Raw genomic sequence first — 27386 nt, 5'->3', positions numbered from 1 at the left:
GATTACTCTGGGTGGGCTTTGTCTTGGGGCTGCTGCTGCTGGTCACTGGGCCTGGTTATTAACACGCTGACATAAGGGCCATGGTGGGGAGAGCGGTGACTGCTGGCAGCTTCTCTGTCATTTTTTCTTAGTGACCGAGAAGCAAAGGGAAGGAGCTTTGGCCAAAATGAAGGCTGGTTTTGCTATTTCTGGGGAGTATTGCTGAGCCCGGGGGAATCCACACGGTGTGGGCTCCAGTCCTGGGAAAAGTGCAACAGGAGTTCACTGTGAACTGAGTTTCTCCAGACTCCAGGATTTGGCCCCGCTCTCTAGAAAAGTATTAGAACCCCTAGAAAAGTTTCGTTTTCTAGGAAATGTTTTTTACTCTTCTGGGTGTAGTTTGAGGGAAAGAGAGAGAGAGAAAAGTTTACCCAACAGCGAAGGCAGCAGGGACGGGTTATATCGGCACTGGGGTCTGTAGAACCTTTTTCAGCTTGTGAATTAGCGTTTATGGAGCCATGCCTGAGTACTGGCACGGGGGCTGATCCACGGTGCTCTTAATGTATGAAGCCTGGACGTTTCTGCCAGTTTTTCTTGAGCAATGACACCAGGGACTTGACAGCTAAGTGGATATTATGCCCGAGCTCCTCGTCTGTCATCTCCATGGGGCCAGGAGCCACTGCCAGACCCAGCACCATCTCCATCTGGAACTTGATCCTGGGCTTCACTTCATCCACTTTGGTCTCCGTGTCCTCATTGTGGGTCTGCAAGGAAGGGAACCTGCCAGCTTTCTTCAGGCCTGGGCCCCACATTTGTGGGGTCTACTTGATCAGACTCTGAAGCCAAAACCACATCATACTTCTTGGCCAGCTTCTTATTCCTGTTGAATTCCTTTAGTGCCTTGATGTCAACGTGGGGGATACCCACAGCCTTGGCCTTATCACAGTGTTGCTGGTCTCCCAGAGCGTGTATGGAGAATAGGGGTGGGGAGTGGGCTTAAGCCTGATGGTCCTGAGAAGTGTTTGAGGGTCATAGTTCTTTTCGTTGTTGTTTGGGCCACGCCACACGGTGTGGGATCTTAGTTCCCCGACCAGTGTTCGAACCCATGCCCTTGTGTTGGGAGTGCGTAGTCTTCATCACTGGACCACCAGGGAAGTCCCTTCTTGGCTTTTAAGCAGGCTTTTCTCCTGGGAAGCAGGTGATTCCCAGACGTCTGCCTCGTCCTCCCTGTTTGCCCTACCCATGTTTCTGTAGCACGTTTACGAGTAGCCCCTTTGGAGACTTGGCTGTCTTCCTTTATGCACGCTCTCCATTCTAGCAATGTTTAATAGACGTCACGACAGTTTGAAAACAAGAGGAAAAGTCCTGGTGTTACTAATGTCAAGGAGACCAGAGGTTAAATGTCAGCACAGCCTCCCGATTTACGTTCGGCAAGCGTGACCAGCTTTACTAGATGTTTTGAGAGTCCCTTCAGTCTCTGCCTTCGGTGGTAGGTGCCTGCACAACTGACCTGATTTTAAGATTCTGTCTACGAATCCTGTTTTTACTTTCATAACATACAGCCTCTCTCCCTATGCTCAGCTGCATTTCCTCCAGAAAGTAGGGGAGAAGAGTGGGCTGTGCTCTGTGGACATGCAAAGGCAGCAGTTGACATTTATCCACCTGTCCTGTCTCCTGCCTTTCCTGGAGGAAGAAATGGCAATCTGCTCCAGTATTCTTGCCTGAAACATTCCATGGATGGAGCTACCTGGCAGGCTATAGCCCATGGGGTCACAAAGAGTAGGACACTGCTGAGCTACTGAGCACCTGTCTCTCACAGCACAGACTTCTCTGTGGTAGTTTATTATTATATGAACACCCCCACGAATGGTGGTTTCGGTACTGATCGTAATAGTTAAAGAAGGATACAGCTCTGATAGGCTGCCTGGATTCTAGAAACTGCTGCTAATTATTCTGTGCAATGTGATTAAATACTTAATAACTCCCCAAATCTATTTTTTGAGTGGTGCTTGGAAAAGTGGGGCCAGATTCTGAAGGTACCTATTTGGTTATGGGGAAGATGCCGTTCCCTGTGGTTTGAGTCCGGCTTCCGGCCACGTCAGAACCAGTCTTGCAGAAAGGTCCCTTCTTTTTCTGAGGATGGGCCGCTAGATCGTTACCCATCAGCTCAGCCTGTGTGGCCTTGAATCTCTGGGGTTACGAGAGAAATTTTTCCCTCTGCTCAGTAAATGTCTCAGGAACAGCGTGGTACTATGGCATATCTTTTGTAAGGTGTAAACTTTAAAATAACTCGGGGACGCATTTGCATCCTGAGTGCCTAACGCTCTGTTTGTATCCGAAGCCCATGGAGTTACTTGATGTGTGTGCATTTTCTGTAAATGTCACTGCAGCGGTGGGTTGGAAAGGGCCTGGGTGATGCTGAGTGGCAGCATGCCCTGCCAGAGCGCCGCACCACACGTAACTCGGATGTGCTGAAAGCTCTCCCTCCCACGGCAGGACACATGTATTTTTGTGCTGCTTATAGATCTGGCTGAGTAGGACATGTGAATTTTTTAAGACTCCATATTTAGGAGTGACGGCAGTTGAAAAGTGCCTGTTGAAGATTGAAATATAAACAGGTTTTTTTGGGTGAGTTTATTTTTCTGATGGGGTATATAGAGCCTTTTTATAGGAAAAAATTCCCATTTTGGTTACAAAACACAGCCGTACTTGGCTACTGCCAGGAAAGTTAATTGAGTCCTCCGTGCCTGGCCCACGGAAGGATGACATGCCCTTCAGATTCTTGGGTGGGAGGCCCTGACCTGGCCACCCTGGGGGTCATCTAGGGGCTTGGCTTGCTGGCACTGTTTCTGTAGGTCACTGGGCCTCTGCAGTCACAGTTACTAGAGTAGCACTGGGAACATTTGTGCTCTCCTGTGTACCTTTTCGGAAGTAGAATTGGAAGCGAATCTACTAGCTTTTGAATGAAAACCTGTTTCCCAGGTTGTATGTTTGTAAAGTGTTAAAACAGAAAGTTCCTCAGAAAGGCAGTCTGCTGCACACCCAGCAAGGTGGTGTTCTTCTCATTCACTTTCTCTGTTGTGTAGGTAGCTGTATGTTGGAGCTTGTCACCGTGGCACCCAGCACGGGGGCATGGGGCGGTGGTGTGGCCTGCAGCCCGCTCCGAGGACAGTGCTGCTTCCTCTCTGCAGAGAGTACAGGCGTGGACCTGTGGTGTCGCGGCCTGGCACAGCCCCTCCTTCTGAACTTGTCCTTCTGGTGTTTTTTATCATGAATTTACATGAGAAAACATGCTTACTCGGTTTGTGGGTGATAAAAAGCTAGGGGGGAAAGCAAATAAGTTGGTTGGCAAATTCAGCTTTCAGAGTCATCTTTGTGGACCAAATCAAGCAGGATGAAATTGAAGTGGGGCTGAGTTTTCCTTGTAGGTTGCATTTGGAAGAACTGCCCATGGTAGAAGGGAAGAAGGATTTAGTAAGTTGAAATCCTGGTCATCATCTGCATATGGTGACTCTACCCCAAGGCTGATGCTTAAAGATTGGATTAGCAGGATATAGTTGACGGGGACAGATAGTTTTTGGTTGACTTTCCATGGCTGAGTACATTGGTCAGTTTGAATGACATGTTAAAAGGAATGTTAGTAAACCGGGCATTAGGAGAGAGAGACTGGGATGCTGAGGCTTTCGAGGAAAGGTGAGAGAAAGGGATTTGTTCTAGATTGGAATAAGGAAGGACCCTGGGGGTCCTCATGGCCACGTATGACGAGTCATTCATCTGAGATTTGCTGGTGGGGAGATGCTGGGATGGGCAGCTCGAGCTTCTCATTCATTTTGAGTCTCTGTTGTATCTTTTAGGGCCCGTGGTTTGGGGGAAAGCTTTGTAGAAAAAAGTGGAAATTGTAGAGAGGAGCTGGACTGGGGGGCTCAGGTTGTAACCATCCTTTGTAGCTTGGACTTGGTGGTTGGATTGTGTTGGTGGGAGAGCCAGATGGAGACAGCACCAGCGCAGAACAGGGTGAGCAGAGGTAGCTGGCAGATGGGCCTGGCTTGACCACGTCAGCACTTTTTAAATCGGGTCACTTGTTTCTGTACTCTTGAGTTTTAAGGGTTGTTTATTTTGGATAACAGCCCTTTATCAGGTGTGTTCTTTGCAAATATTTTCTTCCAGACCGACTTCTAATTCTCTTGATACATCTTTTGCAGAGCATAAGTTTTAAATTTTAATACAGCCCAGCTTGCATGCGTGCTCAGTCACTCAGTCGTGTCCGACTCTCTGCGACCCTGTAGACCAGGCAGCAATACGGAGTGGGTTGCCGTTTCTTCCTCCAGGGGAGCTTCCCTACGCAGGGATTGAACCATGTCTCCTGCGTTGGCAGGTGAATTCTTCACTGCTGAGCAGCCTGGGAGGCCAGCTTGTCTGTCAGTCATTTTACATGTAGGCCTGGGATCCATTTTGAGTATTTTTTGCAAAAGGACACGTAAGGTTTGTGTCCAGGTTCATTCTTTTGCATTTGGACGTCCAGTTGATCCAGCACCATTTGTTGAAGAGACTGTCTTTGCTCCATTGTATTGCCTTTGCTCTTTTGTCAAAGATCAGTTGGCTGTACTTTAAAAAAAAATTGATTAATTAGGTTTTGGCTGTGCTGAGTCCTTTGCTGCACACAGGCTTTCTCTCATTGCATCGAGCGGGGACCATTTTTCATTGCGGTGCACAGGCGTGCAGGCTTCTCGTTGCAGTGGCTTGCCTTGCTGCGGGGCACGGGCTCTAGGGCGAGTGAGCGTCAGCAGTTGCTGCGCGTGGGCTCAGTAGGTGTGGCACATGGGTTTAGTTGTTGCCCCATGGAGTGCATGGTCTTCCCTGAAACCGTGGCAGGCTGACTCAGCCACTGGAGCACAAGGGAAGTCCTGGTTGACTGTACTTAGGAGATCTGTTTCTGGGCTGTCTTTTCTGTTCCACTGACCTACTTGTTTATTCTTTCACCAATACCCCACTGCTTTGGTTACCATAGCTTTGTAGTGTAGTCTGGTGTCAGGAAGTCTGGTTCCTCCAGCTCCGTTTTTCTTTCTTGGGATTGTTTTGGCTATTTGAGGTCTTCTATGTTTTCATACAATTATAAAAATCTTAGTTCTATGAAAAATGCCATTGATAATTTGATGGGGATTGCACTGAATCTGTAGATTACCTTGGGTAGTATCCTTTTTTGACAACGTTGATTCTTCCAAAGAACGTGGTATGTCTTTCCATCTGTTTATGTTAGTTTCAATTCCTCCCCTTCCCCCCCATCTTCAGTTTCTTTAATCTCCGTCTTATATTCTGAGTACAGGTCTCTTGTCTCCTTAGGTAAATTTATTCCTAGGTATTTTATTTATTTATTTTTTGATGTAATAAATGGGACTGCTTCGTTAATTTCTCTTTCTGATCTTTCATTGTAGTATATAGAAATGCAGCAGGTTTTTATGTATTAATTTTGTATCCTACAACCGTACCAAATTCATTGATGAGCTCTAGTAGTGTTCTTTCTTTTTTTTCATGGTTTTCTGTTATCATGTTTACGATTTCCTGTATATAGTTGCATGTCATCTGCAAACAATGACAGATAATCACTTCTCTTCCAATTTGGATTCCTTTTCTTTTTCTTCTCTGATTACCATGGCTAGGGCTTCCAAAATGTGTTGAATAAAAGTGGCAAGAGTGGACATCCTTGTTCTGTACCTGATTTGAGAGGAAATGATGTTAGCTTTGAGCTTGTCATATATGGCCTTTATTATGTTGAATTAGGTTCCCTCTGTGCCCACTTTCTGAAGATTTTTAGTCATAAATGGGTGTTTTGTCAAAAGCTTTTTCTGTGTCTGTTGAGACGATTATATGGTTTTTATTCATCAGTTTGCTAATGTGGTGTATCACACTGGTTGATTTGCAAATGTTGAAGAATCCTTGCATTCTTGGGATAAATCCCACTTGATTATGGTGTGTGATCCTTTTAATATGTTGTTGTATTTAGTTTGCTAGTATTGTGTTGAGAATTTTTGTGTCTGTGTTCATCAGTGATATTGGCCTGTAATTTTCTTTTATGGTATCTTTGTCTAATTTTGGTATTAGAGTGATGGTGGCCCCATGGAATGAGTTTGGAGTGTTTCTTCTGCGGTTTTTTGGAATAGTTTCAGAAGGGTAGGTGTTAACTCTTCTCCAAATGTTTTGTAAAATTTGTCTGTGGAGCCATCTGGTCCTAGACTATTGTTTGTTGGAAGTTTTTAAGTCGCAGTTTCAATTTCAGGACTTGTGATTGGTCTGCTCATATTTTCTACTTCTTCCTGGTTCAGTCTTGAAAAGCAGAACCTTTCTAAGAATCTGTCCATTTCTTCTAGGTTGTCTTATTTTATTGGCATATAATTGCTTGTAGTAGTCTCTTGTGAGTCTTTATATTTCATGATGTCAGTTGTAACTTCTCCTTTTTAGTTTCTAATTTTATTGATTTGACCCCTCTCCCATTTTTTTTTTTTGGTGAGTCTGGCTAAAGGCTTATCAATTTTGTTTATCTTTTCAAAGAATCAGCTTTTAGTTTCATTAATCTTTTCTGTTGTTTTCCTTTTTATTACATTTGTCTCTGCTCTGTTCTTTATGATTTCTTTCCCCTTTTGCTAACTTTGGGTTTTGTTTCTACTTCTTTCTCTAGTTGCTTTCAGTGTAAGGTTAGGTTTTTTTGTTCAAGACACTTCTTGTTTCCTGAGATAAGATTGTATTGCTGTGAACTTCCCTCTTAGAACTGCTTTTGCCATGTCCATCAGTTTTGGATTGCCGTGTTTTTGTTGTCATTTGTTTCTAGGTTTTTTTTTTTTTTTTTTACTCTTTGATTCTTCAGTGATACATTGGTTGTTTAATAACATTGTTTAGCCTCCACATGTTTGTGCTATTTAAAGTTCTTATGACTGATTTTTGTCTCATAGTGTTACGGTCTGAAAAGATGCTTGATATGATTTCAGGTTTTCTTAAAATTACTGCAGCTTGCTTTGTGACCCAGCTTGTGATCTGTCCTGGAGAATGTTCTATGTGCACTTGAGAGGAATGTGTATTCTGCTGCTTTCAGGTGGGATGTTGTACAAATATCACTTAAGCCCATCTACTCTAATGTGTCATTTAACGCACTGGGGGATTTTTGCAGAAGCTAACACCTGTGGCTGGCAATTTGTTATATGAGTGAGTTTTGTAAACAATTGTTCATGTATTTGGCTGGTTTGGACCTCAGATGTGGCGTGTGGACTCTCCAGCTGCGGTATGTGGGCTCAGTAGTCGCAGCACACGGGCTCCAGAGTGCGTGGGCTTCGGTAGTTGCGGTACCTGGGCTCAGTTGCTCTGCGGCACGTGGGATCTTCCCAGACCAGGGATCGAACCTGTGTCCCTGCATTGGCAGGGGGATTCCTGTCCACTGTGCCACCAGGGAGTCTCCCTTGTGAGGCTTTGATAAAGCAGTCTATGTCTATATGTACAAGATTGTTTCAAGTTGCTGGTGTTAATTTCAAATGCACTTCTAATATCCTACACTTATATGCTCCTCACGGTTGCTGAGTTTGGTGTCATATTTGTGTGTGGTCTTTCCTACCTTTACCGTGTGTTTGCCTTTACTGATGAGCTTTTTTGTTCATAACTTTCTTGTTTCTAGTTCACGGCCTTTTCTGCTTAGAGAAGTTCTTTTAACATTTGTTGTAAAGCTGGTTTGGTGGTGCTGAATTACCTTAGCTTTTGGATGGCATCTCTGACTTGATGGACATGAGTTTGAGTAAGCTCTGGGAGTTGGTGATGGACAGGGAGGCCTGGCGTGCTGCAGTCCGTGGGGGTCGCATGGCTGAGCAACTGAACTGAACTTGCTTGTCTGTAAAACTCTTGAAAAAATGTGTGTTTATTGGGCTGCGCCTGGTCTTTGTTGCGACATACGGGCTTGGATGCCTTCTGCCCCTTTCCTCGTGTGTGCTGCCTGTTATTCCCTGGATACGGGGCGTGCGGGTGTTGTGGCCCATGCACACACCTGGTATGATGGGGCAGTGATCAGTGCCTGCTTGTGGGTCCCCGCAGTGGTGGTGGCCACTGGGCCCGTGGGCCTGTGGAACAGTAGGGACAGTGCTCGGTGCCTGCTTCTGAGTTTCTTAGCGGTGGCAGCTTGCGAGCTCCTGAGATGGCAAGGACAGTGGCTGGCGCCCAGTGCCACCCATGCGCTCCCCAGATTGGGGGGCAGCACTTGTCAGGTGCTCGCGGTCTCTTGGTGGTAGTGGTGGACTGTGTCCTCCTCGTACAGCGGGGGCAGCACCTGGGGCTGCTCGTGGGTCATGTGGTGGGGCAGCGCCTGGGCCTGCTCGTGGGTCATGTGGTGGGGGCAGCGCCTGGGGCTGCTCTTGGGTCATGTGGTGGGGCAGCGCCTGGGCCTGCTCGTGGGTCATGTGGTGGGGGCAGCGTCTGGGGCTGCTCGTGGGTCATGTGGTGGGGGCAGCGCCTGGGCCTGCTCGTGGATCATGTGGTGGGGCAGCACCTGGGGCTGCTCGTGGGTCATGTGGCGGGGGCAGCGCTTGGGGCCTGCTTGTGGGTCATGTGGCGGGGGCAGCGCTTGGGGCCTGCTTGTGGGTCATGTGGTGGGGGCAGCGCTTGGGGCCTGCCCTGGGTGCAGAGCCTGCCCTGGGTGCAGAGCCTCTCCCGCTCCTCAGCCCCTCCATGGGTGTGGGTCCCCTTTCACATCCGTTCATTTTGTTTGCTTTTTCTTTCTCTTGCCTGGTTACGTGGAGGTTTTCTTGCGCTTTTGGAAGTCTGAGGTCTTCTGCCTGGCATTTAGTAGATGTTCTGTGTGAGTCGTTCTACTCGTAGATGTGCTTTGATGTGTCTGTGGGAGCTCACGAGCTCCACGTCCTCCTCCTCCACCTGCCAAGTGCCTATTTTTTGTATATTTTCAATTTTAGATCACCAGGTGGTCCTTCAGGCCGGAGTGGACATCGAATGGTGGCCTGGAAGAGACAGTTAATCCTTTTCGGTGGCTTCCATGAGAGTACAAGGTCAGTACCAACAGGAGGGTCCTCTTTTCCTGGTGTAGTAAGGAGGGGGCTCTCTGGGAAGAGCCGCTTAGAACACACTTGCAGGACACTGCCCATCCCTAAAGCAAGGGCTGACGGCATGGGCACATTGCTTGGGCAGTCGCACAGGAGGGCCCCGAGCTTGGTTTACTGCTCTGCTATCCCTGTTGTGGAATTCTTCATAATTGTTAAAATGACTGTTTATGAAGTGTTTCAAGAGTACAAAAAAACTTAAAGTTTTGTGAAGAGTAATCTGTGTGGTCATCATCTGTATCAAACAAATTAGTTCGACCTTGAGAACTCAATTACAGTTTTATTTATCTTACATGTAGAATTTTTTTGCTAGATATCTGCCACGTGAAATCTGAGAAAACAGTGGGATGTGATGAAGTCCTTTAAGAACCGAGCCCCCGGCTTCCTTAGTTCACCTACTGAAAGCCTTGCTCCCACGGAAGGGTGCATTTGGTGGTGGGAGCGGGTCAGAGAGTCCACATGCGCCCCCGTCCCGTTCCCAGTGCCCTGCTATGGATGGGTCTCCCATCGCCACAGTGGCCTGCCTGTGGGCGCAGGGCCCCAGACAGGGTGCCTGAGTGCAGGAGGAGTGGCAGGAATCTGTCCGACGGTGGAGCCGCTTGCTCCTTCCGCATGTCCGTGTGTCCTTCCTGCGGAAGCAGGCCCACCTCTCATCATGTGACTCTGACCCGAGCCCCTTGCCCACGGCTGCCTGTGACCTGCCTTCAGGGCACCATTCCCCGTGTGTGACTTGGGCAGACCCACCCTGCCCCGTTCGTCTTTCTTCTCAAGGCCCCATCTGTGTTTTGAGTGCTTTGCCCCTGAAGTCCCGGGAGCATGGCGTGAGCAGGGCCACTGTGCCTTTTGGAATGCCTCAGAAGGCACAGTGTGTAGGAAAGGCACCTTTATTTTAAGTGAAGTTCACGTTTTCATGTTGCCACCCCTTTGTTTTGTCCCTGTGTTACAACAGAGATTACATCTATTACAATGATGTGTATGCCTTCAACCTGGACACTTTTACATGGAGCAAGCTGTCCCCATCCGGGACTGGGCCCACACCCCGGTCGGGCTGCCAGATGACCGTCACCCCTCAGGGCAACATCATCATCTATGGTGGCTACTCAAAACAGGTAAGATGTGCGGGACACAGGGGGGCTTCTGTCTGCTGTGCTTTCAGTCTTGCCAACGATGAGAACCTCAAATAAGATTGCACGTTAGTTTAACGTGAGTCTTTTCTGTTGTTTAGATGAGACATGGACAGAGGTGTGTGGTCTGCTCCTCTGTGAACACACTGAGGTCCTGTACAGCCTTGCTGCGTTCTCATCCGTGTGCCACGAGGTGCACCCCCCCTCCTTCCTCTCTGCCCCACCCCCACTAAGCCAGTGGTCAGCCCTTGCTCTGGAAAGGAAAACAGTCAGTTTTCTGTAGTTGTGATCTGCCCGGGCCTCATCTAGACGTGAGAGACGTGGGCTGTGGCCAGGGCTGCCTCTTAATCACAGCACATGCTCCACAGAGCCAAACAAGATGATGAACAGCAAGCCGCCTTAGGCTGACCCCACTTTAATCAAGACAGGATCTCATTCCCCACCGCTGCTTCTACAACTGCACAGACAGCCAGGGGGCAGTCCTAGCACCACGATTCAGAGCCCACTGATGCCAGGCCTTGGCATTGGATGGAATGAGAAGCTGGTCTGTTTGCCTTCTTGGGGGTTTACCAGAATTGATGAAAGACGCGGGTGTGATGGTGTGGTTCGTCTGGGTGGGGACACCCATCACAGGAGCAGCGCATGGCTCCTCCTGCCCTTACCACCCATCCTGGGGTGTCTGGTTGAGCTAGGCAGCATCCAGGGAGGCAGCCTGTGTCAGCAAGCCCTTAGCTCATGGGAATAGACCTCTTGGTGGCTTCTGCGTTCCACAAACAGTCCATCTGGGGACCTCAGCCATCATCAACCCCAGTTCTGAAAAATCCCTGCCATTGTCAGTCCAGCAGAACCAGTGTGAAGTGGTGATAAAGACTGACCTCTGTTGCCAAGGTGCTGAGGGCGGCCTCTGGCCGGCAGTCGTGCTGGCAGGCGGAGAAGGAAGGCCCCGTGTGCCTCACTCTTCGGACGTGGAGCCAAGAAGCAGTCCTGGCAGGTTTATGGCAGTGCGTCCTGGCCTGTCCAGAGGGCGCCCCCAGCACACACAGTAGGGTTGTTTGTCCACCTGCTGCAAGGCGGCCCAGCGTGCCCTTGACCTGCCCTGGTGTCCCCTGTGCTGACCAGGCCTTCTGCTCTGCTGTCAGGCTGCTGCTGTGTCTCAGTGCTCAGGCCGGGAGTGACGTGGGGGCCCTTGGCCCCTCCCTGGCAGCTCTGTGTCCTTCAGCTTGGTGCCCCCATACCCCCGCTCCAGTCCTCCCCCAGTGCTGTTGGGAGTCCTTTCTCAGAGTGGCCGGGAGTCCGGTCCGCTGCAGTGCCACCTTGGAGTGCCAGAGCGTGCCCCCTGCTGGGACCAGGCACACCGAAGTTGGGAGCCGCCAGGGCTGTCTCCTGCTGACAGTTGAAGGGCCTGGCTCTGAGTGTGAGGCTGGGGCAGCAGGAGACTCAGGACATGGTCCAGAGCTCGTGGTCCAGGCAGGAGGACGTGGGGGCACGTGCACAGGCTGTCCTGGGCTCTGGGGTCACTGACGGTTGTGCTGTGACAGCTTAGTGCTGTCACACTTGGCACACGTCTCTCAGATGTCCGTGTGAGCAGAGGAAGGAATTGTGTGTGAAGTGCACGCCCGAGTCACCACTCTGTGGAGTCAACATCCGCTCACCCTTGAGAACAGCCGAGACCCCAGGTGGACGTGCCACAGCCCCCGGGCGTCATGCCCACCCCGTGTCTTCCAGTGGGAGGGCTGAGTGTTGTGCCAGCATGCTGGGCGTCACTGGGAAGGACAGCACAGGCCACCACGAGAGAGACCAGCGCACGGTGGGCTCCAGTCACCCCCGTGAGGATCGGGGGGTGGAATGGGGGCGTTGCACACCAGGAGGAGCCCTGACGGCTGCAGCATCCTTGCACCCTGGCCGCTATGTGGAAGCCATTGACCCGGTGGGCAGAGCGCCTGCTTGGGAGGGGCTCTGGCTCACAGGCCACAGGGGCCGTGTTTACACGTGACGGTGAGGAAGACCAGCTCCGCTCATTGGTCTAGGAAGGATGGTTGCTGTCGGTGGAGCAATACCATGGATACCGCAGGTGTAAGGGGACGAGGGGGAGGGCTGCGCCGGCTGTAACTGGTTTCTAGTGACCTGCCTGCGGCGCCGACTTCCCCTATGTGCCCCTGTGGGTGAGGCCTCGGTGTGGGCTTAGCTCCCGTGAGTGGGGGGCATTGGCCTGGAGGGTGGGCTTGGGAGTGGCAGCCACTTCCTGGTCAGCCTGCAGGACGGGAGGACTGTCCGTCTCGGGGACTGTGGCACGCAGAGGCTGGCCGCCTGACTGTGAGTTTCCCCACGGATGAAAGAGGAGGCAGGGGCCTGGCCTCGTCCTTGGTTCTAGGACGCTCAGGCCATAGTCCAGTCACGGAATGGGGATTGTTTAGTTTTCTAAAAGGAAAATAGCTTTTCCCTTTACAGTAAACACAACGCATACTCATTAGTAAACAAGACAAGATGAATTACGTGTGCACTTCAGCTGAGAGAACAAAACCATACTGCCCAGTGATAAGGCCTCGCACCCAGACCTGGGATTCAAGGACTGTCCAGTGAAGTCCCAGGGCTCTGCAGGGAAGCGGCCAATTCCAGAACTGGGGCAGGGAGTGTGTGAACGGTGCCGGAGCCCAGGAAACTCAAGAAATCTGCGCCAGTGGGGCACATCATCGGCCTGGGACCCGCCCTAGAGGGTCCCCAGGGGCAGAGCTGGAGGCGTGTGAGCAGCGGAGTGAATCAGGTGGTGTCGGACTGTAGTCCAGAGGAGACCCGATGGTGCACGGGTGCAAGCCAGATGACAAGCCAGTGACTGAATAAATTCATACACGAGGAGGAGAGGCAGACGCCCTGTGCACTGTTCCACCCCGAGGCAGACCCTCCACCTTCCAGGAGGTGGAACACGACCCGCAGCCCCCGTTAGAGGGGCTGCACAGAGGGACGCTCCTCCCACGAGGACAGGCTGGAAAGTTGGGGTGGGGGCGGTGACTGGACCATGGAGAAACCTGGTGAGCACCTCAGCCAGGTGGCCCAGGTCCACGTCTGCGATGGTGGCCACGGTGACAGCACGCACCCCTGGTGGGGTGGGATGGAGGGGCACTTGACCTCTGAGAGCCCACCCGGAACCCACAGCCTGTCCAGTCATGAGAACAGTGTCGGACGGGTCCCAGTGGAGGGCGCTCTACAGGACACACAACCAGCACTCCTCAACCTCAGGGTCACCAGAAACAGGCCAGTCTGAGCAGTCTTCATGGCCCAGGAGGCCTTAGGATCCACGACAGCCTGGTGGGCTCTGGGACAGGAGAAGGACGTTGGGGAGAACAGGAGTGTGAGTGAGCCGTGGGCTCAAGTGTGGCTCATTGATGGTGCCACACGCACCCACGCAGTCGGGATCACAGGAAGGGGAACGGTGCAGGGCATATGGGAACTCTCCGTACCAGCTGCTCAGGTTTTCTGTACACGTAGAAATACTCTGAAGTTAAGAGTTTATTAAAAATCGGGAGTTTGAAGGACAAAGACCTGGAAGTAAAAGCTGTTGCCCCAGCAGCTGGAGCCCCCAGGAGAGCCAACCTGCCAGGTCGCCGTCCAGACGCCTGTGCCCTGACGGGAGGCGCAGTGTGCACACTGGGTGTGCTCTAGAGAGCCACATGTCTGCCCGGGCCGTGGGCCTGGTATGAGGCAGGCGGTGCTGCTGAGAGCTCGGCGCAGCCTCCAAGCGGCTGTGCCGGCGTCTGCAGTTTCATCCGGTCCTTGGACCACAGCTCAAGTCCTGATATTCGGAGGTGATGGGGGTGGAGGGCACGTGGGGTGAAGGCAGAGGGTGGCTGTGTGATGACAGGAGAGGTCCCCGCGCCAGCCCATCCACCCCGAGCAGCGCTCGCCTCTCGGCCGCAGGTGTAGCCCTGAGCAGAGGGCTCTGTCTGTGCGGATGGGCTTGGAGGGAACCTGTCGTGTTTCAGATTTTGAAGCTGATCTGAGTGAAGGCTCCCGAGTCGCCTCCACAAGAACTGGGACCACGAGCTTGAGGGGCTGTGCATGGCGTGGTGTGGCACTTGTTCTCACGGCTCCCTGTTCCTTTTGCAGAGAGTCAGGAAAGATGTGGACAGAGGCACCCAGCACTCCGACATGTTCCTGCTGAAGGCTGAGGATGGGAGCGAAGGTGTGTGCGCTGTGCCAGGGACAAGCCACGTGGGCGGCTGTGTGTCGGCGGGAAGGTGGGCAGAGGGTTTGGGGCTGGTGGGGAGCCCCTGCACGTGCCCCCTCACCCACGGGCAGGCCTGCGGACACCTCTCAAACAGTTCCCACATCCCCTCCGGGGCACCGAGGATGCAGAGTTAAAAACCCTGGTGGTGTCGGTCCATTCACGGTGCCTGTGTCATCTCTCACTCCTCCTGCTCAGTGGTGGGAAGTAGACTCCTGGAAGGCCTGTGGTGGGGTGAAGTCACCACTGTTCTTTTTTGTTAATTCAAGTATAGTTAATGTTCAGTGTTGTGTAGTTTCAGGTACTCAGCAGAGTGATTCAGTTATAGCTAAGTATCTCTGTTGCTTTTCAGATGGTTTTTCCTTATAGGTTGTAAAATACTGAATGAGGTCTTGTGCTCACAGTAGGTCTCTGTTGATTTTACACACAGTGACATGTCTGTTAATCCCGCACTCCGAATCTGTCCCTCCACACTTTCCCCTTTGGTAATCCTGAATTTGTTTTCTGTCTGTGAGTCTGTTCTGTTTTGTGGGTAAGTTTACTTATATTGTTCTTTTTAGATTCCACACGTAAATGATATCATATGATATTGTCTCAGATGATCATCTCTAGGTCCATCCGCGTTGCTGTAAATGGCGCTATTTCATTCCTTTTAATGACTGAGTCATATTCCACTGTGTATATATATCGCATCTTGCTTCATCCATTTCTTCTGTCGGTAGTCACTTAGGTGTCTTCCCATTGTTCATTTTTTAAAGCTCAAAAACTAGTGATTTGGTGAGAGAAACCACTGCCTCCTCCCCACCCTACAGCCATCTCCTGCACTACATACGAGTTTAGGTTTTTTTTATTGCTATAACAGTGCTTTATACTGGCTTTTCTCAAAAAAGGACTGCAGTGCTGGCCTGCCCCAGGGCGTGGTATGAGGGGTCCCAGAGCCAGTAGGCCGGCCTCCTCTTCACCCCTGCCTTCACAGCACCTGCTCAGTATGCCAGGCGAATGTGGGGAGGCTGTGTGGACGGGCGACCTCTGCGTAGACCGGCCCTGGGGAGGCTGGCCCGGGAGGCACAGACCACGGCTGTGCCCTCCTGCAGGTCCATGGGTCCCTACCTCCTCTCCTTGGCAGGCAAGTGGTCGTGGACACGGATTAACCCTTCTGGAGCCAAGCCCACGCCGAGGTCCGGATTCTCAGTGGCTGTGGCCCCAAACCACCAGACGCTGCTCTTTGGGGGGGTGTGTGACGAGGAGGAGGAGGAGAGCCTGGAGGGGGACTTCCTCAACGACCTGCACTTCTACGACCCCATCAGGAACCGCTGGTTCGCAGGGCAGCTGAAGGTAGCGTGGGCCCCCGGCCTGCGACACCTCCCTCACCTCAGGGCCTCCCCTGTCCCTGGGTCTGTGGAGCTCTGTGGCACCATCGTCACCGTCTTCACCATCACTGAAGGCGGGGAGCAGGTCGCCCCTGCCCTTGATGCCAGCACAGGCTGGGAGCGTGGCTCGGGCTGCTGTTCCGGGGCTCAGCTCCCTGGGGCTGCGTCAGGTCGGGGGCCTCAGAAACACAGCCCTAGGGCCAAAAAGGAGGGCGGTCCACCCTGTGGGGAAGACTGGCTCCGGGCGAAGTCCCCCGGCGCCTCTGATGGGGGCCGGACGGCGTGAGTGCTGTGCTGTGGCTCGGCCCTCCGAGAGGTCACCCTGGCAGGGTGTGGCCCGGGACGAGGGGCGGGCGCGGGGGCGGGGGTCCTCTGACACCTGGGCGCTCGCCCATCATGCTGCCCGCTCTCCGTCCGCAGGGGCCCAAGGCGGAGAAGAGGAGGCGCAGGCGGGGCAGAAAGGCGGAGCCCGGGGGCGCCGACAAGCAGGCGGCGAAGGGGCCCAGTGCCCAGGAGCCCCTGGAGGTGGTCAGGGAGGTGGTCTCAGAGGACGGGACCGTGGTCACCATCAAACAGGTGCTTGCTGCCCCGGGAGTGGCAGGACAGCTGGAGTCGGATGACGACGACGGCCCCGAGGAAGCAGGTGTCGCCCCGGTGGAGCCCAGCCCCCGCTCCAATGCCATGCTGGCCGTGAAGCACGGGCGCCTCTACCTCTACGGTGGCATGTTTGAGGCTGGCGACCGCCAGGTGACCCTCAGCGACCTCTACTGCCTGGACCTCCATAAGATGGAAGAGTGGATGGTCTTGGTAGAGACAGACCCAGGTGAGGGGGAGCGCCGTCCACCCCGCGCCCACAGAGAGTGCCTGCAGGCCCGGGGAGGGCGTGGGCTCACCCCAACACCACTCGTGAGCCCCGGACTCACCCCAGGCAGTGTGGCCTGGACACCTGTTCTCCCCAAGGGGCCCTGTGTGCCCGGAGTGGACCCTCCTCCCCACTGCCCTGTCATACCACAGGCAGGCCACTGCTGAGTCCTGAGCTGAGGCTGAAGTACCTTCAGATCTTCAGTCTGGGGAGAGGCTTGGAGTGGCTGAGAGACCCTCCTGTCTCGGAGCACAGCCTCCCTGCCCAGCCCTGCTGTGACAGGCAGGGATGAGGTGTTGGCCTTGAGCCCCAGACGTGCTGGGTGGGCCCTGCGCTCACGTCCCAGTGTTTAGGCAGAGGGTGGCGTCCTCAGGGCAGCCGCACTGACACTGGTTCTCCCCTTTGCCTAAAGAATCTCAGGAGTGGCTGGAGGAGACCGACTCGGACGAGGACAGTGAGGAGGCTGAGGGTGCCGAAGGTGGCGGGGAGGAGGACGAGGACGAGGAGGAGGAGGAGGAGGAGAGCGGCGAGGAGGGCGGGGGTGAGTGCTGGGGCACTGGGAGGAGGGGGAGGGGAGGAGCGTGGGGCCAGGGGAGGGGTCCGCTCCCCCGAGCTCACAGCTCCCCTCCTTTTTTTTGGTAACAAGATTTTAAAGTTTACTAGGTTTTTGTTAAAGCTTACTTTGCTGTGCAGCTTAGATGGTAAAGAATCTGCCTGCAATGCAGGAGACCCGGGTCCGATCGCTGGGTCGGGAAGATTCCCTGGAGAAGTAAATGGCAACCCACCCCAGTATTCTTGCCTGGAGACTCCCATGGACAGAGAAGCCTGGTGGGCTACAGACCACAGGGTCGCACAGAGTTGGACACAACCGAGCAACTAACTTCTTTCACTTTGCTGTGTAGACGTGCCCCCGAGGCAGGCAGCCGGTGTGCGTGTCTCACTGTGCGGAGGGCGTGTGAGCGCTTGCTGTGAGCGGGGCCTGTGCTCTTTCCTCGTGCAGTCCTCCATGGAAGTGGGGTGCTCACACGCTCGCTCCGCAGGACGTGGGCCCCTTCCTCACTGAACATATTTCTCTCTCCTTCCCCACCAGAGGAGCACCCCTCGGTGGCACCTGGCGAGCTGTTGGCAGACTACCTGCCCAGGACGGAGCAGCACTGGCTGAGGTGTGCGCGGGACAGCGTCGGGCCTGGCGCCCCGGAGAGGAGGGTGCTGAGGGCCGCGCAGGCCCTGGCCCAGGCCTTCTACGACGGCTCGGCCGGAAGATGGACCGAGGGAGGCGCGGTTCCCTGTGGCTTAAAATAAACTGGCCTGGCCCGAGGCGCTGCCCCTCTTCTGTGCTGCACATCTGGCTGGGCCTCTGGCAGGTCGGGGCCGGACTGAGGGCGAGGGTGAGCTGCGTCCACAGTGCAGCACCTGGTGGGACGTGGGGCCCACGGGGCTTCCCTCGGCTGGAGCAGGAGTCCAGCTCTGCCTGACTGCACAGTCAGCCGTCTCATTCGTGTCTAAAAGGTGCCGGTAGCCTCCTACCGCTTGCTGTACAGTTTTCTTGGTTCTTTGGAAAATAAAGTGCCTGTCGGTGGGTGGTCTGATTGCTGTGCCGTTGGGCCTGGCCTGGGGTCTCCTGGTGTGTCTGCCGTGTCCGGGTTGCCTGGGCCCTCCGTGGGCCTCCTGCCTGCTCCGTGCTGTGCTGGCTGGCTGGTGAGCCCACCTCCCCTCCCCACCTTTGGATGGGCTCCACCCCTTTCTCTCACTGGCTCCCCAGGAAGGAGAGGGGGCTCCCTTGCGTGGAGAGGGGACTCGCCTGGGTGGAGTGGGGGCTTCCCTGGGTGGAGGGGGGCTCCCCTGGATGGAGTGGGGGCCCCCTGGATGGAGTGGGGGCTCCCCAGGATGGAGGGGAGCTCCCCAGGGTAGAGAGGGGTCACCCTAGGGTGGAGAGGGGGCTCCCCAGGATGGAGGGGGTGCTCCCCTGGGTGGAGAGGGGGCTGCCCAGGATGGAATGGGGACCCCTGGATGGAGAGGATCTCCCCTGGATGGAGTGGGGCTCCCAAGGATGGAGGGGGGCTCCTCTCTGTGGAGAGGGAGCACCCCAGGATGGAGCGGGGGCTCCCCAGGGTGGAGAGAGGGTGCCCCAGGGTGGAGAGGGGGCTCTCCTGGATGGAGTGGGCGCTCCCCAGGATGGAGAGGGGGCTCCAGAGGGTGGAGAGGGGGCTCCCCAGGACGGAGTGGGGGCCTCCTGGATGGAGAGGATCTCCCCTGGATGGAGTGGGGGCTCCCCAGGGCGGCAGGGGGCTCCTCTCGGTGGAGAGGGAGCAACCCAGGATGGAGCGGGGGCTCCCCAGGGTGGAGAGGGGGTACCCCAGGATGGAGAGGGGCCTCCCCAGGGTGGAGTGGAGGCTCCCCAGGGTGGGGAGGGGCTCCCCTGTTTGAAGAGGGAGTTCCCCTGGATGGAGTGGTGTTCCCCAGGGTGGAGAGGGGATGCCCCAGGGTGGAGACGGGGCTCCCCTGGATGGAGTGGGGGCACTCCAGGGTGGAGAGGGGATCCCCTGGATGGAGCAGGGCCCCCAGGTGGGGAGGGGGTGCCCATGGACAGAGGAATCTCTCCTTGGATTGAGGGGGAACTGCCCTGGACAGTGAGGGGACTCCCTTAGACAGGGGGGACTCCCTGGGTGGAGAAGGGCCCCTGGATGGAGAAGTGGTCCTCCCGTGAAGGGGCTCCCTGGAACGGATGCAGGGCCCCTGGACGGAGAGGGGACTCAGGGGACTCCCCTGGATGGATGTGGGTCTCCCCTGAAAAGATGGGGCTCCCTTGGATAGGGTGGGGGCTCCCCTAGACTGAGAGGGGGTACCTGGGACAGGAAAGGGGCTCCGCTGGAGTGACAGGAGGCTCCCTTGCACAGAAGGGGTAACCTGGGATGAAGGGGGACACCCTAGACAGATTGAAGGCTCCCCTGGACAGACAGAATTACCCAGGATGGAGTAGGAGTTCCTTGGGATGGAGAGGGGCTTCCCCTGGAAGGTGAGGGGATTCTCCTGGAAGGAGAGGGGCTTCCCTTGGAAGGGGAGGGAATTCTCCTGGAGGAGAGGGGATTCTCCTAGAAGGAGAGGGGCATGCCCTGGAAGGAGAGGGTATTCTCTTGGTAGCAGAGAGGCTTCCCCTGGAAGGAGAGTGGATTCTCCTGGAGGAGGGGGGATTCTCTTGGAAGGTGAGGGGCTTCCCCAGGAAGGTGAGGGGATTCTCCTGGAAGGAGAGGGGCTTCCCTGGAAAGGGGGGGGGGGATTCTCCTGGGGGAGAGGAGCTTCTCTTGATGCAGAGGGGATTCTCCTGGAGGAGAGGGGCTTCCCCTGGAAGGGGAGGGGATTCTTCTGGATGAGAGGGGCTTGTCCTGGAGGAGAGGGGCTTCCCCTGGAAGGAGAGGGGATTCTCCTGGAGGAGAGGGGCTTCCCCTGGAAGGAGAGGGTATTCTGGAGGAGAGGGGTTTCCCCTGGAAGGAGAGGGGCTTCCCCCTGGAAGGAGAGGGGATTCTCCTGGAGGAGAGGGGCTCCCCCTGGAAGGAGAGGGTATTCTGGAGGAGAGGGGCTTCCCCTGGAAGGGGAGGGGATTCTTCTGGATGAGAGGGGCTTGTCCTGGAGGAGAGGGGCTTCCCCTGGAAGGAGAGGGGATTCTCCTGGAGGAGAGGGGCTTCCCCTGGAAGGAGAGGGGATTCTGGAGGAGAGGGGTTTCCCCTGGAAGGAGAGGGGCTTCCCCCTGGAAGGAGAGGGGATTCTCCTGGAGGAGAGGGGCTCCCCCTGGAAGGAGAGGGGATTCTCCTGGAGGAGAGGGGCTCCCCCTGGAAGGAGAGGGGATTCTCCTGGAGGAGAGAGGCTCCCCCTGGAAGGAGAGGGGATTCTCCTGGAGGAGAGGGGCTTCTCCTGGAAGGTGAGGGGATTCTCCTGGCAGCAGAGGGGCTTCCCCTGGAAGGAGAGGGGATCTCCTGGAGAAGGGCTTCCCCTGGAAGGAGAGGGGATTCTCCTGGAGGAGAGAGGATTCTCCTGGAAGGTGAGGGTTCTACTGGAGGACAGGGGCTTCCCCTCGAAGGTGAGGGGCTTCCCCTGGAAGGTGAGGGGATTCTCCTGGAGGAGAGGCGATTCTCCTGGAAGGTGAGGGTTCTCCTGGAGCAGAGGGGCTTCCTCTGGAAGGAGAGGGGATTCTCCTGGAGGAGAAGGGCTTCCCCTGGAATGAGAGGTGAATCTCCTCGAGGAAAGGGTCTTCCCTTGGCAGCAGATGGGATTCTCCTGGAGGAGAGGGGCTTTCCCTGGAAGGAGAGGTGATTCTCCTGGAGGAGAAGGGCTTCCCCTGGAAGGTCAGGGACTTCCCCTGGTAGGAGAAGGGATTCTCCTGGAAAGTGGGGGTTCTACTGTAGGAGAGGGGCTTCCCCTGGAAGCCAAGGGGATTCCCCTGGAGGAGAGGGGGGCTTCCCCTGGAGGAGAGGAGCTTCCTCTGGAAGCAGAGGGGCTTCCCCTGGAAGGAGAGGGGATTCTCCTGGAAGGTGAGGGTTCTACTGGAGGACAGGGGCTTCCCATCAAAGGTGAGGGGCTTCCCCTGGAAGGTGAGGGGATTCTCCTGGAGGAGAGGGGCTTCCCCTGGAAGGAGAGTGTCTTCCTCTGGTAGGAGAAGGGATTCTCCTGGAAAGTGGGGGTTCTACTGTAGGAGAGGGACTTCCCCTGGAAGGAGAGGGGATTCTCCTGGAGGAGAGGGGCTTCCCCTGGAAGGAGAGGGGATTCTCCTGGAGGAGAGGGGCTTCCCCTGGAAGGAGAGGGGATTCTCCTGGAGGAGAGGGGCTTCCCCTGGAAGGAGAGGGGATTCTCCTGGAGGAGAGGGGCTTCCCCTGGTAGGAGTGGGGCTTCCCCTGGAAGGTGAGGGGATTCTCCTGGAAGGAGAGGGGCTTCCCCTGGAAGCAGAGGGGATTCTCCTGAGGGGAGGGGCTTCCCCTGGTAGGAGAGGGGCTTCCCCTGGAAGCAGAGGGGATTCTCTTGGAAGGTGCGGGTTTTCCTGCAGGTGAGGGGCTTCCCCTGGTGGAGAGGGGCTTCCCCTGGAAGGAGAGGGGATTCTCCTGGAAGGTGAGGGTTTTACTGGAGGAGAGGGGCTTCCCCTGGAAGCGGAGGGGATTCTCCTGGAGGAGAGGGGATTCCCTTGGTAGGAGAGGTGATTCCCCTGGAATGTGACAGTTCTCCTGGCGGAGAGGGGCTTCCTTTGGAAGGTGAGGGTCTTCCCCTGGCAATAGAGGGGCTTCCCATGGAAGGAGATGGGATTCTCCTGGAAGGTGAGGGTTCTCCTGGAGGAGAGGGTCTTCTCCTGGAAAGAGAGCAGTTCTCCTGGAAGGTGAGGGTTTTCCTGGAGGAGAGGGGCTTCCCCTGGAAGGAGAGGGGTTTCTCCTGGAATCTGAGGGTTTTCCTTCAGGAGAGGGGCTTCTCCTGGCAGAGAGGGGCTTCCCCTGGAAGGAGAGGGGATTGTCCTGGAATCTGAGGGTTCTCCTGGATGAGAGGGGCTTGCCCTAGAGGAAAGGGGCTTCCCCTGGAAGGAGAGGGGATTCTCCTGGAAGGTGATGGTTCTCCTGGAGGAGAAGGGCTTCCCCTGAAGGAGAGGGGCTTCCCCTGGAGGAGAGGGGATTCTCCTGGAAGGAGAGGGGATTTGCCTGGTTTGAACTGGGGCTCTCCTGTACAGAACAGGGGCTTCCCTTCATGGGACAGGGTCAGTGCAGTGTCCTCCTTCCATCGCCCTCATGGGGTCCTCCTGTTCTGGTCTCCCCTGCCTGGCCTGGCTGTCTCTGTCCTGCTGCTCCCTTGGGTGGCCAGTACCCCAATGTGTCTGTGCCCATGCCTTCACATCCCCAGTGCGGGCGCACAGTGTCCCAGAGGTAGTGTTCCTGGGCTCATGCACACGCAGTACAAGCACAGCTTTGTCTCTAGTTTTACAGAGACAAAGGCAGCTGTGCTTGCTTCCTTTCAGGCTGAGTCAGAGACATGGTTGGTAACTGGGGCCTGTGGTTTCTTGGTCTTGCTTCCTGCCGGGTTCCTGATGTGGGCAACTCTGGGCAGAGCAAGACCGGCCAGCCTGAGCCTGGCTGCCCGTCACTCCGCCCTTGTATGGGGTCCTCCTCTTACCAAACTGCCTGGTAGAAAACCCGCATCCCCCATGAGACTCATGACGCCAGGACAGTATGAGCTGGGTGTCGTGAGCTGGCCACGTGTGGCCGTGGGCACAGGGGTTGTGATGTGTGGCAGGCACTGTACATCAAGTTTCCGAGACAAAAGCAGGAAGAGCTGGAGGCAAGCCCTTGGGTGAGCTGAGCTTCACCCAGAGGAGATGGCCTCTGCCCAGGGGCCTGGGGGGACCCGCAGGCCTGGTCCTGCTGCTGGGTCAGGAAAACCCAAACTAAGAAAGGGCGAAAGACAGAAGCAGCTCGTTTCACTCTCCCCAACATTCGTCGGCTTCAACAAGTCCGTCATGTCCCGAGCTTGTTACCTGGACCTTTCCCTGGGGCTCTCGGGAATGTTCTCTTGGGTTTTTAAGTGGGGTGGCCATATGACTTACTGTCCAAAGTGGGACTCTAGAAACAAAGGGGAGCCGTTTGATGAGCAGGCCGGCACGCTGGGGGACTTTCCGGGCCGTCCAGGAGTCTGGGCACCCGCCTTGCACTCTGCACACTTCCTGAGGGAGTTGTGGGCTTCCTGAAGGTAGAAAAGTGGAGAGTGCCCTTACGCTCCCACAGAGCCCCCACGGAGGGCGTCCAGCAGGGAAGTGGGCCCACAGTTGCGTTCCTGCAGCCACGCCGAGCTCTTCTGCACGGACCCCGTCTTCCCCGTCGGTTGTCCGGGTGCAGCTCCAGCTCCCAGCCTGGGGGCGCCCCACCCCGTTCTCCACAGCCTAGCCGAGCAGCCCAGGTCTCTCGGTTTCTCTGCCCTGGTTTTCACATCTCGAGCTCGGAAGCAGCTGTCAGGGGACAAGATGCCTCTCGCGAGGCTGCTCTGGGGTTAATTAAAGCCTGCCAGCGCTCCGCACCACTGGTGCTGCCACCACTCCTGTTCTTCTCCGTCCCGCGTGTCCACCCAGGACGTGTCTGGCAGTGGCGGGTCAGCCGGCCTGGCCCGGAGGGAGCCCGTGGATGTGCTTGTTGGGAAACCCGGGGTGCCAACAGGTTGGCCGGCCGGCCTGCGAGGCAGTCCCGTCTTTGACCACCATCTGGAAACCGGTTAAAAACTAGCTTGCAGAGCCCGTCAGCCCCAGGGTGTGATGGTCTTGGCGGAACCCACCTGGGATTCCCCATTCAAGCAGGCGCTGCTCCGTTTTTCAGGGGTGCTGCCGGCAGCCGGACGCGGGATGGGATGCCAGCCTGCCTGCGGTGAGACCCCTGCCTCGAATGATGGGCGTTTGTGCTGCCGCTGTCTTGCACGCGGCTCAGGGTGTTTGCATGTGAATGAAAACCTGTGCGGGTACCTGCCTGCGCGGGTACCATCTGTGTCCTGCAGTGCCCAGAATGTACCAGAGGTCTCTGACCTTTACCCAGTGTCGCGGATGGAAACACAGGACACACACCCAGCACAGACGACGCGCAGAGCTGCGAGGAGCAGGCATGTTTATTTGGTTCTCTCCAGGGCTGCGGCAACCACGCGGTAGTAAAAAAAAAAAAAAGAACCAAAGATGTACAAAAACATGGAACATCCCTTTAGAATGTAACAGCATCAGAAATGTATCTTCTGCAGATCCTCCCTCCCTCTCCTGTGTCCCCCACTCCCCCGAAGAAGACCCCCAAACTCAACCCAACTGGGAAAAGGAACAGGGGGTGAGTCTGTAACAGAAAAAAAAAAAAAAGAACTGAATTTAACTGGAACATGCTCTAATCTTTAGTTTATTTCTGGTTAAAAATATAGCAATCCAGTGCAGTGTAGTAAAGAAATCTGCTCGAAACGCAGCAGAGAGACAGCTGAACAGAAGCAGAGCAAGCAGAGCCCACGGGCGCCGAGCCCTGGGCCTTCCCAGGCTGAGCGCGGGCCCCACACACGCATCCGCGCACGCGGCCCGCCAGGCGGGCACCCAGACGGTCTGGGACCTTGGTGTTTAGTTTGGATGGTGGACAGCGCTGGCGGCAGACACACCAGAACCTGGTCTTGTGGGGCTGAAACAAGTACGTTGCATATTCTGGAGGTGGATATGTCATGACTGCTCAGGAGCTGTCAAGCCCCCCTGGGTTGCGACCACATTCCTGTCCTGGGACCCGACCAGCCCCCAAGTGCGCGTGAGGCATCTAGGAAGAAAACACGTGTCTGCCGGGGCAGTGGAGGCAGGCACAGGACGAGAATGTGGAGACTGCGGGCTCAGAGACAGCCAGAGAGGACCACGTGGCGTGGGGGCCGACCGTGCTGTGGACCTCGGCAGGAGCCTGGACTGTGGACCTCGGCAGGAGCCTGGACAGTCATCTTGCGCCCGCAGTGCACGAGCGCCACGTGCTGGGGCCCAGGCCCAACGGCAGGCTGTCCCCATGAGGCCTCTCCCCCATCCCCAACCACAGTGCTCCCTCTCTCCTGCCCCCAGTGCCAGTCCCCTGGACGCCCACTGCACAGCAGCCCTGGGGGCCTGGGTCGGTGGGAGAGGGAGAGACAGTGAGAAAAATAAGGACTTGGCTATAAGACTCGGTGTGGGGAGGTGGCCTTGTGAGGAGGGCCGTGGGGCAGTGCCAGGGACCGGGGTGTGATGGCTTCACGGGCAGGAGAGAGGGCAGATGCCTGCCCCCCCTCCTGGTGTGCAGCAGAGGTCTGAGACGGAACAAGGCCCGGGGGGATGCCCACGCCTATCACCCGCTCGTCCAGAACAGGAACGCAGGGTTACTGGACTCCCTGTGTGCGGCCCGTCCCCAGCCGCTGGCCCCCGCCCCACCCCGCCCCAGCCCCCCACGGCTGGACCACCAGATCCTCTGCCCAGGCTGCCCCCTCCACGTCCCAGATGGAGTGTGATGACGACGACGATTTTTTTTTTTTGCCGCGGACTTGCCGGGATCCCTTTTCTTTCCACGTCAAGCTGGAGGGTCGGCGTGCTGGCCTCCTTCTGCCATGCCACACAGCATAGTGTTATACAAGCAAGGAACTGTGGCTAAAATCCAAAAAACATTACCCAGAAAAAAAGGCAAACTGTGAGTAATACCCAATCGTGTGGTTCTGTGAAAAGACTCGGAAGTTGTCATTGGGTGTCCAAGCGACGAGCCTTCCCTTTTGTTGTTTCGCTTTGAAACGTCTCCCGTTTGTACCCCAACTGTTTTTTGCGAATGTGACAATCTCCTCAGATGAAAAAGTTAATAAACAAAATGGCGACTCCGATGTTTAGCAAGATCACCATGGCAACCAGGATCGGCGCAGAGCCCTGGAACAGAAGGAGAAAAGGTGAGGTGAGCCTGAGGCCGCTCCCCTCCTCCTGAGCCAAACTAGGGGTTCCAGGAGGCTGCGGGGGGACGGACATGGATCACTGAGGAACCATTCAGAGGCTCCCTCGAGCGTCCAAGTCTGGACTCTGAAGCCCTTCAGGCCCGCACCTCTCCTGCCCCGGGTCTCTGAACACGGTCGCCCCCTGGCATGGTGTCGCTGCCTCCAGCTCTGCACAACCAGGCTTCAGAAGTGGCCCCTCCACCCAAGCGTGGCCCCAACCCAGGGAGGGCAGAGCTCTCCCAGTCCTCTCCACAGGCTTGTGGCGTGCAGCCACTGGGAGCCCCCTGTGCAATCCTGGGACACGAAGCCCACCAGGGCACGCGACCCCAGCCCTTCCCTCCCTGGACCTCAACCCTCTGCAGGCCCCAGGGCTGTACAGGGACAAACAGAGCGGCTGCCCCCGCCACCCCAGGTCTCTGTGGGAAGCCCTTCCATGGAAGGGTTCGGCAGTGGTGGTGCTCCCATAAGTAGCTTTGTCTTAAAGCACCCAAGACGCGCTTTAAGAGGTTTTAAAGCAGGAGCACGGTTCAGGGGGCTAAGTATAAAGCCCTTCCTGCATCTCCCACTCTGCCCATTGCTTGGCTTCCTAAACTAACCGCGTGCGCGTGCACACACACCACACATGTTTCTGAAGGACAGCTGGGTGCTCAGTCCGCGAGGACCACCTGGGTTCAGAGAGGGCAGGCGTGTCTCAGGACAGCCCTCCACTTGGACACAGGCTCACACTGGCTGCTGGGGACTGGGCACGCTGCGAGGGGCCCTGAGGGCTGGTCACACGGGGCGTCTGTCAGCCGCTGGGCCGTGGTCGAAGTTTCATGGGTCCTGCCTGCCGCCATGCGGTCGAGGAGGCAGGGAGTGTCTACTTCCAGGTGGGAGCCAGGGGTGGGGGGAGCAAGGGACCTGGGGGGGTCCCTCCGGGGTGCAAGAGCCCCAGCACTCAGTCTGGCCCAGGTCTCTGTCCTCTCCTCCAAACCGCCTGCCCTCCGCAGTGGGTGTGCAGGAGACAACGTGGACTTCACAGCTGAGCAGGAGGCGCCCCACCCCCAACAGGCCCGAGGAACCTGGGTCACAGCCCCGCCCTGGGTATCTGATCCCAAGGGCCTGAGGCACTATATCCATCTCACCCACGTAGGAGCGGACACGCCTGTGTCCCACCTGCTCTGTCTGGCCTCTGGGTTTCCGTCCAAGACACAGAACTTTTCTTAAAGGTGAGGACAGCAGGGGGAGAGGTCTGAGAAAGCTGGAGTAAGGTCTGGGGATGGGTGTTTCAGGATGCCCATTTCTTTTGGGGGAGCT

General features: G+C 56.0%; 2 protein-coding genes and 1 pseudogene across 5 annotated transcripts in view; 1 reads left to right on the top strand and 2 right to left on the bottom strand.

Moving 5' to 3' along the window:
- KLHDC4 (kelch domain containing 4) overlaps positions 1 to 18231 on the top strand; it is a 31478-nt gene extending 13247 nt beyond the window's left edge. For 3 of the 4 annotated variants that reach the window (XM_019979854.2, XM_070770427.1, XM_070770428.1), the window contains 7 exons: positions 8919 to 9011; positions 10012 to 10171; positions 14288 to 14363; positions 15532 to 15740; positions 16196 to 16598; positions 17050 to 17178; positions 17728 to 18231. In XM_019979854.2, coding sequence (XP_019835413.2) covers positions 8919 to 9011; positions 10012 to 10171; positions 14288 to 14363; positions 15532 to 15740; positions 16196 to 16598; positions 17050 to 17178; positions 17728 to 17939 — 1282 coding nt within the window. In that variant the 3' untranslated portion in view covers positions 17940 to 18231. The remainder of the gene's footprint in view (positions 1 to 8918; positions 9012 to 10011; positions 10172 to 14287; positions 14364 to 15531; positions 15741 to 16195; positions 16599 to 17049; positions 17179 to 17727) is intronic. The other variant, XM_070770426.1, reaches the window with a different exon arrangement.
- Positions 488 to 8335, bottom strand: LOC139177249 (large ribosomal subunit protein uL1-like; annotated as a pseudogene).
- A 6002-nt stretch (positions 18232 to 24233) lies between the features above and the next one.
- JPH3 (junctophilin 3) overlaps positions 24234 to 27386 on the bottom strand; it is a 76653-nt gene continuing 73500 nt past the window's right edge. Inside the window, exon 5 of the mRNA XM_019980308.2 lies at positions 24234 to 26028. Coding sequence (XP_019835867.2) covers positions 25948 to 26028 — 81 coding nt within the window. The 3' untranslated portion in view covers positions 24234 to 25947. The remainder of the gene's footprint in view (positions 26029 to 27386) is intronic.

The sequence above is a fragment of the Bos indicus genome, chromosome 18 (genome assembly GCF_029378745.1).
Source record: "Bos indicus isolate NIAB-ARS_2022 breed Sahiwal x Tharparkar chromosome 18, NIAB-ARS_B.indTharparkar_mat_pri_1.0, whole genome shotgun sequence".
Lineage (NCBI taxonomy): Eukaryota > Metazoa > Chordata > Mammalia > Artiodactyla > Bovidae > Bos > Bos indicus.
The sequence above is the reverse complement of the archived record's forward strand: the minus strand, read 5'-3'. Positions and strand labels throughout refer to the sequence as shown.